The sequence below is a fragment of the Solanum tuberosum genome, unplaced genomic scaffold (genome assembly GCF_000226075.1).
Source record: "Solanum tuberosum cultivar DM 1-3 516 R44 unplaced genomic scaffold, SolTub_3.0 scf00217, whole genome shotgun sequence".
Taxonomy (NCBI): Eukaryota; Viridiplantae; Streptophyta; class Magnoliopsida; order Solanales; family Solanaceae; genus Solanum; species Solanum tuberosum.
The window spans coordinates 976,632-994,566 of record NW_006239142.1 but is presented as its reverse complement, the minus strand read 5'-3'; the positions used below and the strand labels follow the sequence as shown (position 1 = coordinate 994,566).

Below are 17,935 nucleotides of genomic sequence, written 5' to 3'. Positions count from 1 at the left end.
TCATATATGCCCTTCACTCTAACGGAAGACTAAATAGGGACACATGACACAATCTTATCCGTCGATCTGATATTTAGTAAATGTCAAGTCGGTGGATAAAATTATGACACGTGTATGTCCGTTAGTATAAAGAGGGTATATTTATTCTTTTTCCCTAATAATTATAATATAGAAAATTCACAGAAAGACATGTAATTTTTTTATTTTTTTTTAACGAATAGCCTAGTTGAAAAGTGCAGATATCCATAAGAAGAAAATAGAGATACCTAGCAAAAACCTCCAATATCGTATTTTAACAAAAACCAGTAACATAAAAATCTCTTGACGAAAAAAATCAAAATCCATTCGATTTGGGAGTTGCTTCCGAAATGGCTCCGAAGCCGAAAGAGAAAGCAAAGGCATCTGCAGTAGCAATCCCTGCTATATCAATTGAAGATCTCTTCACTTCGCTTAATCGCCACATTCAACGATCCGAGTATGAGCAAGCCGTCAAAGTTTCTGATCAAAGTAAGTTTCTGTTCGAGTTATAATTTCATCAATCTGTAATAATCCAATGTATCCATCCTAAAAAAGGCATTTGATGATTTTTATTTGAAGTTCTTGCGGCTGCGCCTGGAGATGAGGACGCGATACGGTGTAAAGTGGTGGCGTTAGTGAAATCAGATTCTATAGAAGAAGCATTGGTTGCTATTAAAGACTGTAGCAAAAAGGGTTCTGTTGATCTTAGCTTCTTTAAGGTAATAATGCATGTTTGCACTATATATATAGCTTAATTTAAAGGTGACTTGAAAATAGGCATTATGAACCCATATATATCTAGGGATTTTGGTTTTGCTTTGACATTGAAATTGGAAAATTGTGCAAACGGCGAGTTTGGTATGACAGAAATTTTTCCACGGTGTTGATACTGACTTCTCTATTATGGGCAGAAGTCATTGTACATTACAACATACTCTAACTCTCTCCATGTCACTTGCCCAACCAATACTTAAAGAAACGCCTTTGAAACTTGTAGTCTAAAACAAGCTATATATATTAAAGGTAAAAGTAGGAATTCAAAGTTATTATTCGAAATATAGAAAAATGTGTTCTTTTTGGGACATACTAAAAGGGAAAGAGTATCACATAGTTTGAGACGGAGAGAGTATACATCTTTAGTACTCAAAATCACCAAAGCACTGTTCTAATTTTTTGGTGAAGTAAATAAATTGTATTAAAGAGGTGTCAAGAGGATGCAGAGTTACAAAGCATCTAACTGTTAGCTTCAGGGCAAAACTATATGAAGCTAAAACTAAGCAAAAATCTGTACAAACAGTCAAAATATAACCCTAACACCACTGCTAAGTCAGGTTCAAGGAGCTAATAAAATCCATAAATCTGTCGACACTGTTTACAAGGAAGTGAAAATGCCAACTAAACATACTAACTAGACATCTAGCCTTTAGAGTACTTGTAGGAGCTCCATCAAAGCGTCTGCTATTCCTTTCCTTCCAAATACACCAAAAATTTGCTGCTGGGATCATTCTCGAGATCCTTTGGATGGTTTCATCAACTCTCCAGAGTATCCAACTTCCATAGGCAACTTTGATGGAGTGGGGCATGACCTATTGGAGGCCAAACATAGAGAAAAATAGATGCCACATGTCATCTGTTCCTGAGCAATGCAGAAAGAGGTGGCTGACAGATTCGTTATTCTGCTTGCAAAAGAAGCATCTGTTGACAATGATGATACCTCTCTTTCTAAGATTGTCTTGTGTCGGGCATTTGCTATGGAGTGCTGTCCAGGTGAAGCAACTAACTTTAAAGGGCTGTCTAGTCATCCAAACATAGTTTATTGGGTAAGTATTGTTTTTGAGCATATTGGTATGTAGACCAGACATACACTCAAAAACCATTAGAGTGATGTTGAGATTGTGGACTGTCTGCTCCACAAAAAATCAAAGTATCATCTACATAGAGCAAATAAGAAACAATGATAGTGGTGGAGGGATTCCTTCCAACCTGGGACCCTTGAATCCATTGGAGTTCTTTGCCAGCATTTGAGTGAGCCCACCTTCCATTGCCAGAATAAACAAAAAAGGGGGAGAGAGGGTCTTCCTGCCTGCGACCCTTTTGAGGAGAAAAAAATCCCCACAGGGCTTCTATTAACCAGAACAGAGAATTTTACAGTTGAAATACAAAAATATATCCACCTTATGCATCTATTTCCAAACACCATCTTCTTCAATGTATCAATTAAATAAGGCCAATTTAATCGGTCAAAGGCCCTTTCTATGTCCAGCTTGCATAGAAGGCCAGTATCCCCAGTTTTGAGCTTCCAATCAAGAACCTCATTGGCAATCATGGAGGCATCAATGATTTGCCAATTTTCACGAAAGCACTTTGCTGTCCAGAAATCAATTTGGCCTAATCATCCCAGCCCCCAAGTCATTTTCATTTTCCTCTCTGTATCCTTTGTATTTGGTCTCAAACTCAGAGTGTGGTAATCCAGTGTAGTGGCAAGTAGCTTTTATTTGTTGCTATAAGTTTTTGTTTGTAATCTCACTTGATTAATATTATTTTGTCTTACATGATTTAGCAGACTGAGGATAACCATTAGGTATTTACGTCTGGAAAATATGAGTTATATATTATGCCGGGAAATGTATTTGCATACTTTGTTCTTGTTTAACCATATAAGATCAAACCTCTCCAAGGGTTGCAAGGCCATAACGAGTAGCTGGTGGGTTGTTTGATTATCCTTTGTTTGCTAACTAATTTGTTTTTCTATTTCCCCACTTTGTCTTTTTGTTTTATTTTCGTGTATGATTAATAACCGAACCAAAATCGATAACAACCAAACCGATAAAGGTATATATTTGTTTTGGTTTGGTTTTAATAACTTTATAAACTGATTAAATTGTTTTGGTTTTGGTTTTGATACATAACCGACCCAAACCGTCCCGTGAACACCACTAGGCACAGAACTGAAGGGCAGCTAAGTGCAGTGAGGGTCTCCATGATTCTGTCTCTTTGTACAGTTTCTGGTAGTAATCCAGAATGCCTTCCTTGATCAACCCCTTGTCATCAGTTATGCACTCCCTTATTTTCAAATGATAAACGGTATTGCCTCTTTTGTGTGAGTTAGCCATTCTCTGAAAGAATTTTGTGTTCTTATTTCTTATCACCCTCCTTCAACCATAGGCATCTAGATTTTTGTCTCCAGCATACTTCTTCTGCAATTTCTATCTGCTTCAATTCTAATTTCAGGCTTAGTGACCTCAGTTTCTGATCGGGGTGTGAGTTCTATGTTCAGCAATCTGCTCTAAGTCTCTCCTGCTCTACCAAATCCTTGCTCCTTTGAGCTTCAATTTTGCCAAAACCCTCTCAGTTCCATCTAGTAATGTCCTTCATGTTCCTTAGCTTTTGTGTGAACATAAAAACTGGGGTGCCCATAACTGTATAAGAGTTCCACCAATCTTTCACCATATCTGTGAAACCATCAGATTGTAACCACATGTCTCGAATTTAAAATATGAGGGTGATGATACTCAATCCCCACTTTCCAGAATAATTGGCTTATGATCTGAGAACACCATGGGCTTGGTATGTTACTTAATGGCTTTGAACATTTCACTCCATTCAGGGAAGATTAAAAATCTGTCAATTCTTGAGGCTTGGGAAAGCTCCTCCACTCTTGATCAGGTGTACTGTGCTCCTGTAGTAGAGGGTCAATCAACTCCGATTCTAGGATGATGTTTGAGAAACCCCTCATTGCATGTTGTTATCAATCCTTGAGAGAAGAGAAGAGGAGAAAGAGAAGAAGGTACAATGTATGTTGTTAAGCTAATTTGGATACTCTTACCAAAGGTCGATTTCCCAGGATGTTAGAGGCAGCGATATTTTCATCTGATAGTCACATATTGTATACCTGAATGATATGATTACAACTGAAACATCCTTACGGCTTCCTCCGAAGGGCAATTCCAACTAAGAAGTAAGAAGTATAATAGGAAATATACGAGCAGTCATCAGTCCCTGATCTTGTCTACAGGAGATAGTTAACCATTTTGTAAGCTTCTTTTCAGTGCGAAGTTAGCTTGTATTGTTCCAGCACCCGTCTTTATGCAAATTATTTACATATATTTGCCTTATTTTACTGTGTACCTCCTCTACTTGATGAAAAAAAAAAATGAGTTCCTTTCTCTTCAGTTCTGGATTTTGTTTCTCTCATTAACATTTTTCCTTTTTCATTGTCATGCTTTCTTTGAAAAGGCATATTGCTTGTATCGGCAAAATAAATTGGAGGAGGCTTTAGAGTCCTTGAAGGGGCAAGAAGGAAGTACTGAGTCAATGCTGTTGGAATCTCAGATTTTGTATCGATTAGGAAAGATGGGTACATCTGTCGATATTTATCAAAAGCTCCCAAAGTCTACGATAGATTCCTTGGAGATAAATCTTGTTGCTGGTCTGGTTTCTGCTGGAAGGTCTTCTGAAGTGCAGGGAACCTTGGATTCACTGAGAGTTAAAGCAACTAGCAGTTTTGAATTGGCTTACAACACTGCCTGCTCTTTAATTGAAAGGGAGAAGTACAAAGATGCCGAACAACTGTTATTGTCAGCTCGAAGGCAAGTTTGCTCTATTAAGCTCTTCATAACACCATGAAAGAATTAGATTCAGTTAGTCCTGACTTGTTTTATTTGTATGACTTTTATCCATTTTCTTAACAGTTGATGATGCACAATCTATGACTAGTAAAAAAGCATCAGATATTTCCTTGCTTGGAAGTTATTGAGGGTTTAAGTTGGCATCAAGATGTACTTGCTTTAGCTATTGATATATTCTTGTCTCTATGAACTTAAGGAGAATCTTAACCATCTTTTATTTTCTTATTTGGGTTTAACTTTTTGTTGGCTTGTTAACCATTTAATAATGATAGACTGACAATTTAGAACTAGTCTAATTGAAAAGATGTGCCATTGCAGTCAAAAGTGCTTGTATGTTGGGGGTTAAAATGTCTGCAAAGCTTCTATATCTACTTATTTGGCTTATGTAAATGGAGTTTACAGTTCTTTATACAAGAAAGAAAGTTTCTTTAGCTATTCCAATTTTCAGGATCATGCAAATGATGCTTCTGTATCTTTGTTTGGTTATAATTGTTACTTGCCTTTTCTATCAAATCTTAATGTCTTCTCTTTTGGTTCTCTTTTTTTTTTTTTTTGGGGGGGGGGGGGGGGGATTTTTTTTTTTGGGGGGGTGGGGTGGGGATAGAGGGGGCATGTTATATGACGCTGTAAATCATTAGTTGTGTATATTGTAGGATGATTTCCTCTTTAGATCTTGTACACAGTTGAATGCAGTTTATTATTTGCTGTCAGAGATGTAGGACAAACTGGAATATCTATTTATGAGATGTCACAAGGGACAAACTGCATTCTGGTCTATTCATTTGGAACAATCATAAAATGAAATTTTCTCTTCCTTCGTCTTTTTAAAGTTTATGTACTTTTAGAAGTCTCAAATCAAATGGGGTAAAATCTTCCACTTTAGAATTCTCTGTGAAACTTCCAGTTTTTGCATGAATGAAATGAGAATATAAAAGAAAGACGAATATCTTATTGTGGACATTGGAATTACAGAATTGGTCAGGAAGCACTTATGGAAGAGAATTTAGCTGATGATGATGTTGAAATTGAATTGGCACCTATAGCTGTTCAAATTGCATATGTACAACAGGTAAATTATCTTATGACATGAGTTTGACTAGCCTTCTTTTGCTTTGATAAGTTGCAATTATGCAAGTTTTTTTGTTTCTCTCCAGATTCTAGGGAACACCCAAGAGGCTGTTGCATCGTATACTGATCTTGTCAAAAGAAATTTGGCTGACGAGTCTTCACTTGCAGTGGCAGTAAATAATCTCATTGCTTTAAAGGGTCCTAAAGATGTCTCTGATGGCCTAAGGAAACTTGATAAGCTAATAGAGAAAAGTGATGGACCAGAGAAGTTCCAGCTTGCACGTGGACTAGACTTGAAGCTCTCACAGAAGCAAAGGGAAGCAATATATACCAATAGGGTGCTGCTGCTACTTCATTCTAATAAGATGGATCAGGTATATTATCTGAGATTTACATTGTTTGCAATGGTTCTCCTTTTAACATTTGATGCATTAGAAACAAGGTGAACCATGATAGACATCCAACTGCTACTGTTTATTCCCGGAGTCTTTTTCCACCGTTTATTTTTGTCATTGGATTGTTACAGGCTAGAGAACTTGTTAGTGCTCTACCTGGGATGTTCCCTGGTAGCTTGATGCCTGTACTTCTTCAAGCTGCTGTACATGTGAGAGAGAACAAGGCTGCTAAAGCTGAAGAAATACTTGGACAGTATGCAGATAAGTTTCCTGACAGGTCCAAGGTTATCCTGCTTGCAAGGGCTCAGGTTGCTGCAGCTGCTGGCCATCCACAGATAGCAGCCGATTCCTTAGAGAAAATACCTGACATTCAACACAAGCCTGCAACTGTTGCGACCATTGTTTCTCTCAAGGAACGGGCTGGTGATACTGATGGTGCTGATGCTGTGTTTGATTCCGCAATCAAGTGGTGGTCAAATGCCATGACTGAAGACAATAAGCTCAATACCATCAATGCAGGAGGCTGCTGCTTTCAAGCTCAGGCATGGAAGGAAAGAGGAGGCAGCACGCCTTTATGAGCAGCTAGTGAAAAGCCATGGAAGTATTGAGGCTTTAGTTGGATTAATCCAGACTGCAGCCCATGGTGACATTTGAGAAAGCAGAAGCTTATGAGAAGCAGTTAAAACCACTACCTGGTTTGAAAGCAATAGATGTCGACAGTTTGGAGAAAACTTCTGGTGCCAAGCATGCCGAGAAAGGCCCGAATGCTGGTGTCACTGAAACATATGAAGCGAAGAGTAAGGATAAGGCAAAGAAAAAGAGGAAGAGAAAGCCAAAATATCCAAAGGGCTTTGACCCGGCTAATCCAGGACCTCCACCTAATCCAGAGAGGTGGCTTCCCAAGAGGGAGAGGTCTAGTTACAGACCAAAGAGAAAGGATAAGAGAGCAGCTCAAATTAGAGGTTCTCAAGGTGCAGTGGCTAAAGAGGCAGCGAGCAATAGCGATACAAAATCAAACCAGCCAGCTAATCCAAAAGGAGGCACTCAGAATGCAAGCACTGTGCAATCAAAGGCTTCATCCAAATCTTCCAGGAAGAAATCAAGGAAGTAATCCAACAACAGATAACCAATGTTTCTTTGTTATTGTTTCGGTGGATTCTTTTTGCCTGATTCGTTTCGCATGTTTGTTGTACAACACGAGTTAGTCTCGGAGATGTCCATTTATCTATTGGTAACTTTTTGTACTTTTTCATACATAAGGTTGTAGGGGAGGGGCATTGTTGCTTGCATCTGAAGTTAACCTACCTTAATCAGATTTGGAAAGGTCTCATTTACTTGGTTCTGTTAGGTCTAAAATATTTAGGATTGTGGCATCAATGGATGGATGAGCTATTTTGTTGCTTCTTTCTCTCCCTTTATGCTCTGTTCTGGAAGCAATTGTTTCGTACCATGGTAGTGTTATTTTAGGATAAGGTTTAAGTAGCCCCTAGACTATAACCGAAATCCCAAAGACACACCTTAACTAAACTAAGATCCTATTACCCCCGGAACCCATTTTTTTTGTAATTTTGTGCACTTTTTTTGCTTACGTGGCATCCAAATATCTCCATGCGCCTCAATTGCGTGGAGTCATGGAGTATGCCACATAAGTCAAAAGGTGTATAAAATTACAAAAAAAAAAATAGAGTTCCCGGGGGTAATATGACCTTAGTTTAATTAATGTGTGTCTCTGGGATTTCGATCATAATCTAAGGGTACTTGTGCCTTATCCCTTATTTTTATGTCTCTTACTTCTTGCAGTCTAATCTGCTGGGGATGTGTATTGTTCCCTATGTGGAAGGAAGTCCATTTAACTAGAGAACATTAGCCTTCTATTTCCACACTTGGTACAATTAGGGGCGTTTGGTTACGGTATAAGTTGCATTTTATTCATGTATAAATAGTTGCATTAGTTTTACTATGTTTGGTAGAAGTTTGTATTAAGTGGAAAAGTCAATATGAACTTATATCATGTTTGGTTGGTAGGATTCCAAATATTGTATAAAAGTTATTCATGTATTAATTTTATAAGGGGTTTGATTGTGTTTTCTGTAGTGCTACATAATTAATACCAACATAACTTATGAGGGAATCTATGTATAAGTTATATAGGGTAGAAAGTGAAATAAGTTATGCAGATATTAATTTTATATATATATATATTAAAATAGTAAATTACACATTTACCCCTATTCATTTACTTTAAATTTTTTTATTGAAAACTTTACCTAACTATACTATTTTCCTAACCTTTTTTTTTAATTCACGAGCAACTTTTCTTTTTCCTGTTTTCATTTGGAATCCAAATGTAATATTTTATTAATATTACAAATTGAATGCTATATGCTTTGCTGGCACATATGTTAATCAAATATTAAGGTTATATATTATTAAATATATTCCACTTATTTAATTAACATGTATTATTATTTTGTTTAGGATGTGAATTTATACATAATTTCTATATTTGGTATATTAAAAAGTATAAATTATAGGAACCACATATTATAAGTACTAAATAACATTCTATCCCTTCTAGTTTTCTATTTACCAAATATCCCTTAAAAATGATGTTTGCGGGATACATAGCGTTGTGCACGGGATACATAGGTAAAATAAGGGATTTTTGAATTTTTTGAAATAAGTAGGGATAAATGAATATTAAGGTAAGTAAAAGAGTGTAGTTAAGTAATTTGTCCTATTAAAAATGTATAAACAATATATACTACATATTAATAGAATATTTACATTATATAAAATAGGATATTATAATGTACTTGAAATATATTAATTATATTCTATTTGTATAAGTTATAAACATAAAAAAACAACAAAAAGAAAAAATAGCGGTCCCAATTAAGTATAGAGGGAGAATTTGCATAACTGAACCATGCATAACTAAACCCTGCATAACTAATAACTGCATAACTAATACCTGCATAACTAAACCCTGCATAATTAATACCTGCATAACTCTAACCAATAACCAAACGGCCCCTTAGTTCTGTGAACTTGAAATTTTTTGAAAAAGTAATATTTTACTTTTGTAGAAGGAATAAATATCTTATATTAATAAGACAAAAAATTCTTGGTGATTGTTGCAACTAGCCAGGAACAATAGATAGTAACAAAAATAGAAGTCGAAGGAACAAGAATCTACAAGAGTGACTATGTCTACTAGTATGGAAGAATAAGTGAGATTGTACTAGACCATCTACTAACCTTTTACCTTAATTCGTGTTCTCAATAGTCTTTTAAGGTCATGTCATTGGTAAACTAAAGTTGCACCATGTTTTTTCTAATCATTTTTCTTCAATATTTCTTCAATATATCTTTATTTCAATTGAAATTATTTCTAGCCACTCTCACACCTCTGTGTTGAGATAATTATGCCTTTCCTCTTCACTAGGGTTGTTCAAAATCGAATCATAACTGATAAGCCAATCGCAAAATTAATTTATTGACTTATTGGTATTGTAATATCGAATTAATGATTGGTCAATAGATTAAAATTTTATAGTTAATGGTTTATTGATGAGGGGACGGATTACTTAATTTCCTTATTGGGTAAACTGTTAACCTGTTAAGAATCATCGTAGTTACATTTTTACCATAAGTATATTTATTAAGCAAATATTAAAGTGCTTGCACCCTCAAAATTTAGAGTTTTATATGTGTCTCACTGTGATTTACAATTACTGAATTACCAGCTTAAGTAGGGCTACAAAAAATATTTTGTTTGATGAGAGATCAATCTAAATTGTGAGTGAAAGTGAAAGAAGGGAGCATGAAATATTGAAACCAATACACCGCCCGATAACCATCCGTTAATTCCTAATCCGATACCAAACCAACCGATAGCTTAATGGTTGGCTAGCAGATTTGTATATTTAAAATTCGATATCTGATAAGCCAAACGCTTAAGCATAATTATCCATCCGATTTGTCCAATAAACAACCTTGCTCTTCACATGTTGTCCTCCATTAGATGTTTTTGTATCACCTAAAATTTTCATCAAGGCTAAATTTAAGTAACGGCAAGTTTCCTTTAGTTGGATATCATGATAAAGAGACTTTCCTCTCCATTATTTTTAAAGCAACAGTTTTCATACTTGGGGTTCATTTGGACATAATTGAACTTTGAAGTCCGATTTGAAATTAGATTGATTTAAAGCTAAAATTTTGTTTGAACATACAATTTGAAAATTTTAAATTGTATTTTTTTTTTATAAACATAAATCCTTCATAATTTGTGAAAACTATCTCAATTTCTCCTCTTATACAATATTCTAATGTGTTGAATTAATAAATCACACGTCTCTATATTCCTTTTATAAATAAATATTTGCAAGTACATATTATTTCAAATTTTCAGATACGCATAATTTTACAAAGATTCATTGGTCCAATAAATCAACATTATCAATATTAACTATTCTTTGATAAAATATTCCTTCATGGTGTAGACAATCTCTTCACATGGAGTATAAGTTTTTTTTTTTTTTTTTGTAAAATATAAGCTTATGAATCAAGTTTTTTATTTAAAAAGTTTTGTAATCACATTAAAATATTAAATCCTATTTTTTTTGAAGTATTTGAAATTATAGTTTTATAAACAAATGCTCATCTAAAATCAAACTTGAAATTAGATTTTCAAATTTTATGGCCAAACTTTCCTGGTATGAATCCTTGCCTTATAGGCGCTGTGCCTTGCAAAAACTCTTCTTTCATCTTATTTCATTTTATATGACAAGGTTATTATTAAAGATTCAAACAATTTTTCTTCATGACTTCTTCAATTATATTCCTAATTTATTTTAATTTTAAAAACCAACTAATTTGGAGTATTCGTAAGTTTCTAATGTTACCAAAGAATTTAAAATATTTATGTCTAGTAATATGCTTTGAATTAATTAAATAATTGACATTGTACTTCAAAATTTTCTCCTCGAAACATGAGAACAATTATTAAGAGAAAATGACAGAAATGATCCTTTGAGGGTACGGAATAATTTTTATTAGGTAAGGTTTTAAATTTTTTTCTATCACCTTTCATTCTTATCAAATATTTAACAATTTATGCTTATTAAATTTGATAGAAATAATGAAAAAAAAGGATTTATTTTTAAATATCAAGAAAGTCTTATTAAAAAAATGCAACATAGAGTTGCACTATAAAACAAAACAATATAAAAAGTTGCAAAAATCACAACTAAAAAAAATACACTAAATTTTGAAATAAATGAAAAATAACACAAAATATGAAAATTGACCTCTAAATTTGAGTTACGCTAATCCCCATAGTTACATCAAATCTATTTTTTTTTTTTTTTTTATGAATATTTGACGAAAATTAAAAATATTAACTTTTGACAAACTTTAACGCCTACTCGAACACTCACTATGTTAACTAGTGGGGTTAATATAGCAAAAATGGGTTAATTTAGCGGGTAATTACAATCCGACCCGACCCGACCCGACTTCGGATAAATTCAGAAACAGTGTGTTTTGTTTCTCTATGGGGGGTGAAAATGGCGGCATCATTCAGATGGGTGTTACAGCTACACAAGGACGTACCAAAAGCAGCAAGATTCTATTCAGAGGGCTTGGATTTCACCATTAATGTCTGTACCCATAGATGGGCTGAGCTCCAATCTGGGCCTCTCAAACTTGCTCTCATGCATTCATCAACGTATTTCTCTCTCTCTCTTTCTTGCCAAATTTCTTGAATTATTATCTAATCAGTTGATTCTGGATGAAAATGTGTTAAATTTCGGAGTTTGGGTTATGGGGTTAGGTAGTTTACTGTGCTTATATTTGAAGTTTAGTGTTTTTCTCTATAAAATTTCAGAATTTTTATTCATTAAATGTGTTTCTTTCCCTTGCTAATTGTGCTTGAATACTCATCCAAAATTTTATTATTCAGAAAGAGGTGTTGAAGTTGTCATTCTTTGGGTTTAAAAGTTAGGATCTTTTAGTGTTTCTCTACTTTCAAGCAGTTGATTGATCAACATGTTATAATGTCCTCATTTTTGGCTTCTGTCATTAGGTAGTTTTGTATCTTATATTGAAGAGTGGTTTTCGACAATTATAATTCCCATTTCTCCTCATATCAAAATGGTGAGAGTATACATTTTTAATTTTTTGATCAAAGCTCACTTAGTTTGAATATTGGGATGCAGTTGGAGTGGACAGTTCATCACTTAGGTGCGTTCGGTACGGAGGAAAATACTTTCTAATATTTTCATGTTCAGTTTCTCTAGGAAAACAAGTTCCTTAAAAATGAGGAAAATGACTTCCCTAGTCACTTAATCTTTACCCCACCCCCGTAGCGCCCCATCCCCACCATCCCATCCCCCATAGTGTTTGTCTAGATCATATACAAATACTTCTAGGATAATATTTTTTACTTACGTACAAATATAAGAAAATAAGTAAGAAACTTACTTATTTTTCTCAAGAACTTTTTCCAATAAAATATTTTCCATGAGAGCCATTTTCCTTCATATCAAACACACCCTTAGAGTTGAAGGCAGTTTTGAGGAGCAGTTCCGATATGCATATTTTGGAGTATTTATCTAGAGAAATAGTAGATGCTTTAGTGGGAAGAAAGAACATATGTCTTAAGAGTCCTTCTTGCTGTGTAAGAAGAAAATAATAACTGATTTGTTTCTTTTTCTGAAGTTATGTACTCCTTCAACCTATATATGGAACAAAACTTCCTTGTACTACTGTAGTACCTCCTTGGAACATATTTAATACAAAATTACCTTTTTCAAAATTACTTTGGAACATTGGGAGTATTTCTTTGGGTGGCTGCTGACGAGTGATGTAACAGGAAAGCCATATGAAAAACTCTAGCAGCTCCCAATCATTGGTTGAATTTCAGGGATTTTGAGTATGTTCTCAATGCATCCGTCGAGGTCTTTCTCTTGTTGGATGCTTATCTAAAAAGTAGTTTTAGGGTGCTCAAGATAGTTGTCGTGTTCTTATCTTGGGCTTCTAGGATTGATATTTAAGTGTGCTGGAACAAAATTTTAATGATGTCACTTACTGAGGGTGATTTTCTAGAATTGATGTTGTCATCTTTTCAAGATGTATGGTTTTATATGTATCTTTTCCCTAGCTAATTTTATATGGAGTACTCTGCTCAAAATGGTTTGAGCTACTTTAACTATCCGCCTATGCCATAAATATTTGATTGAGGATCAAGATGTATCGAGATTCTCATTTTGGTATTGGGAGTTGAGTGTGCTTATACTAATTTTGTAATGCAATTCATACTAGGTGGCTTTGAGAACTTGCTCTGGTCATAATCTTTTTTTATAGGAAGTAGGGTGCTTAAGGAAGTTACATTAATTGTTTCGATTCAAATTCTCACTTTGCTACCTAGTCCTAATGTGCTAACAATTTTGCTAGTGGCATGGCTTTTTAGATCATTGGTTCATATCTTTACAAAAAGAAGTATTTCTTTAGTAATAGTTAATTGGATTAGATTTTTTTTAACATCATAATGAGTCACATGTGCAATGCTGGTTTTTTCTTCTTTTTTTTGATCGGTGAAAGATGAATATATAGATAAACAACATCAAGTAAGTGGTGAGGAAAATGTACAGAATAACCACACTGCAGGTTTTGTTATCTGCTAAAAAAATCTAACATGACTCCTTGTTCTCAAAGATTCTAGTGTTCCTTTCCTTCCAGATTGTCCACCAGATAGCTGCTTGAATCATGCTCCATAACCTGATTGACGTGTTTCCTAGACCTTTTCTATGTTAACATGACAAAAAATCCAAGGTAGAATAGGGCATTGTCAATTTAAGGCCGAGGACGTTGAAGAAAAAAATTGCCATAATTGGGAGGTGAATGAGCAATGGAGGAAGATGGTTGGCGTCTTTTAACTGATGTTCGCAGAGTGAGCATCTGCTGCATCAGATTATCAGACCTCTTTTTTGCAGTTTGCACTGTGTTAGAACTGCTTCTTTTGTTACCAACCAAGTGAAGCACATGACCTTGGAGGGGGCTGCACTTTTCCAAGGCCAGGAAGATTTAAATCACTATAACTGGAGAGAAGTAGATAACCTTTTTTGACAGTGGATCTACCATCAGGAGCTCCATTCCATGACAACGGATCAGGCATATGAACAGGAATCACATACGAAGGAACAATTCTTGCAGGAAATTTGTTTGTGAGGAGGAATAATAAAATCAAATTTTGCACTAGGCATTGTAAATTATGTCAAGTTTGGGTTCCAATCATTTTTCAATGATGTCAACAGGTACTCATTGAAGTTCCTTCCGAAGTATGATAGACCATCGTATCATATTAGCAATCTGACATTATGCTGGTGTTCTATTGAGGAATCACACGTTGCTCTGATAGGATAATTAGTTTATAGGCGTTGTAGATAATGATGCAAAGCAGCTCACTCAAGCTCCTTTGAGAGTAACTAATACTATGCTGGATATTTGTGGGCTACCAGACAGAAGACACATCTTGGATCGGATTCTTAAGCTGTAATGAGTGGTCAGAAAGTCTAGGAAGATCTAAGTTTTAACCACATCCATACATGCTTAAGTGTTAGAACATTCCAGCCCTTCTAGTGCAACTATGAACCATCTAGTATATGTACAAAGGCAAGTTCAGTGTGTATAAGGATGATTTGTCGTTTAATAGAGTTGTACATGTCAAGATAAGGTCAAGTTATGATAAACCTCAGCTCTTACACCTTCACAGTCCTGGATATGCCTTAAGCTTAGTTTGTTTAGTTTGCATTCAGACATATGGTAGCCTTGTTTGATATCCTTTGCGTACTGTATTCTGCTGCATTTTCAGCCATTTCTCCTCTATCCAATCATCTGTTTCTTAATTAGTTCTCAGGAGCCGAGAATGTGTGTGATGAGCCTATGGTCCTTTTTCCTTTTTGTTCTTTTGTCTTAACTTTATGCACTAGCCTTCACATTGTTGCCAGCTGTTACTTCAAGTTTTTGTCTGCAGCTCAAACTCATACATTAACTATGACAATTGTCTGTCTTTGCTTACTGAGTAAAATTATTTCGCATCAATCGGTCACTTTTTTCTTTTGTGATTCTTCTTCTGTTTATTGAACATCATACAACCAGTTAACTGCTAACATTAGCTTTACAGCGACATTGTTGTGCAGAAGGGATACTCATCCCTCCTATCCTTTACAGTTGGTGATATAAACAACTCGGTGACCAAGCTAATGGCTTTAGGGGCTGAGTTGGATGGCCCCATCAAATATGAAATCCATGGAAAGGTAACCAAAATTTCATAAGGTTGCTCTTCTCCTTTATTGTTGCTTCTAAGCATTAGTATCACTGTTATTGTACTAATATCATTATTGAATAATCAGAACTATTGCTCTAGTTGCTAGCTGTGATTTATGTTTCACCAATTAGGCATTCTATTTTTTCCCTTTTTAGCCGAGCAAGTGATAGCAAATTCTGCTGTCAACTAGCATAAAATGTGAAATTTGCTGTGCTTCTCGATGTGGAATGGTTCATATCTATGTGGTTTGCTTATATTTGTTGACCGGCAATCTATTACTGGTTTATGCTTGTTATTTACATATTGATTCAGAATTTTGTTGTGCAATCAGCACCGGTTTCTCCCCATCATTTATGTTCATGAAAGCTGACTATCACATACTGTATATGGTTCTCCTAGGTTGCTGCCTTGAGGTGTGTGGATGGGCATATGTTGGGTCTTTATGAACCGTCCTAAGACTTCTTTGAGACGACTGCTTGCAGGTAAACGAAATTGCGACTTGTATTACCAAAGGCAAATTGGATGCTTGACACAAATTTTGCATAAGAGAAATTTGACTCTTGTTCATGGAGGTGAAACACAAGAAGATAAGAGGAGATAGTCATTACTCATTAATGTACCAATTGTTTACAGCAAGAGACTACCATTACAGTAGTTGAATTCCTACTGTGGATTTCAATTTCATCCTTTTTGTAATGCAGATGCATGTCATGATGGTATTAAAAATCCTTCATACAAGTGAGTCTTTTCAAGTAATTTGGGTAGGTTCTCTACCAAGGTTTTCCATCATTAATATACTAGTTTAGTGTAGCACGTGTGTCTCACTTTAATTAATAATAAATGTGTATAGAAAGAACAAATTATTGTGGGTTTGTTATATTATTAAGTATAAAACTTTTTAAAAATAACATTACATTTTGAAGATAAAAAATGTACTTCAAAGAGGTACATGATAATTGATAACTTACCATCACACTACCAGCTAAGGAGCAAAATAATTTTACTCAAGTAATTGATGAATTTACTCAATAAATACTTTAGCTTGCAACAAATTAACAGTACTAATAGTGTTTATGTATATCACTCCTATGATGACTTTTATGTTAGTAGGCAACTTACTTTAACAAAATCTATTGACCTTTATTTTAAAAAATTAATTATAACTATCTAATCATCTAAATCGCTAGTTATTTTCTTACTTTCGGCGGAGGGGGCTTGCCTCTCAACCTATTTTTTCAAAAGATGTTAATAGAGGCCCAGAGGCGTATTCAAGATTTTGAGATGATGGGTGCACTATTACGAAAAAGTGAATCTAAGATGTACATTTTGATTGGTTTGATATTTAAGTTCTTATCACTGGAAATCATTAAAATTTTAAAATTATAGGTCCACCAATTTAGAAAGGAAAATATAACAAGATAGATAAAAAATTCATATTTCTAACCTCACAGAGGTGCACCAAATCCCCTCACCTTCCCATTGAAGAGGTCTTGGAGAATGAAGAAATAAAGAAATCAGGAAAAAATAAAGTACAATATTGCAGTTTTTTGTTAATTTTGCTACAGACAAAAGGTTGAATTTGAATTTACATCTTTAACTACATTACCTCTTTCTAACTATCAATTACCTGACTGAGTAATCACAGCTGATTCACCATTAAGTAACTGAACTCTTCCTGATATGGCAACTGTTAAACAATGAGCTATCACTCACCATGTGATTAGTAGCTCCACTATTAACTATCAATTGTGGATGTGCTAGCTTAAGCTAAGACATGTGAAATAGTACGAAGTTCAGGTGGTAATACAAGTGCGTGGTGAGCGTAGTAGTCCCTTGACAGGCTCTTTGTACAAGAACCATAGATATTTCATTGGTTCATAAAAATAAAGACTAAACTAATCAAAGATATCGAGGACAATCGACTGTATTACATAAGTTAACTCCTAAAACACGTGAAAATTAACTGATGAAAATGGGAGCAAGGTGGGGAAGAAAGATATTTACCTTATAATGCTAAATTTAACTTACTTTATCATACCGTATTTAATCATTTCTTTCTACTTTTATCATGCTCCATCGAGCATTCTTAAAATTTCTTGTGCTTTTTATACTTTTATTTTGTAATGTTTTACTTTATTTTTCACTTTAAAAAAAAATTAATTTAGCATCCATTCAATTACATATTACCATGAAAATTGTAAAGATTTTCTAGAAGTGTGTAAAAATAGAGTTACTAATATTATGATGCATATTCAGAAGATAAATAAATAGCATCATCAATTTTTTTAGTTCATATAGTTCAATTTACTAGGTTAGTCATAATTTATAAAAAAAACAAATAACGAATAAATCAAATATGTTTAGTTTACATCTCACTAAAAGAGAATTAAAAATATAAAACAAATTTCATGAATTCTATTAAATTAATATTTTTAAAAGGATGTTGACGATATTTAAGTTTCTTCATTCAATTACATCTAATTTACATTTTTTTT

General features: G+C 34.4%; 1 protein-coding gene and 1 pseudogene across 2 annotated transcripts; both read left to right on the top strand.

Moving 5' to 3' along the window:
• Positions 1-253: 253 nt before the first annotated feature.
• On the top strand, positions 254-7,508 carry LOC102597446 (signal recognition particle subunit SRP72-like; annotated as a pseudogene). Its single transcript, XR_368014.2, has 6 exons — positions 254-507; positions 598-737; positions 4,255-4,607; positions 5,619-5,715; positions 5,801-6,088; positions 6,241-7,508. The product of XR_368014.2 is annotated as a signal recognition particle subunit SRP72-like (transcript).
• A 4,129-nt stretch (positions 7,509-11,637) lies between these two features.
• LOC102597119 (uncharacterized) lies at positions 11,638-16,213 on the top strand. Its single transcript, XM_006356316.2, has 3 exons — positions 11,638-11,840; positions 15,297-15,429; positions 15,840-16,213. Exons 1-3 carry the CDS (start codon positions 11,680-11,682, stop codon positions 15,894-15,896), a joined length of 351 nt encoding a protein of 116 aa, XP_006356378.1. The 5' UTR covers positions 11,638-11,679; the 3' UTR covers positions 15,897-16,213.
• Positions 16,214-17,935: the final 1,722 nt, after the last annotated feature.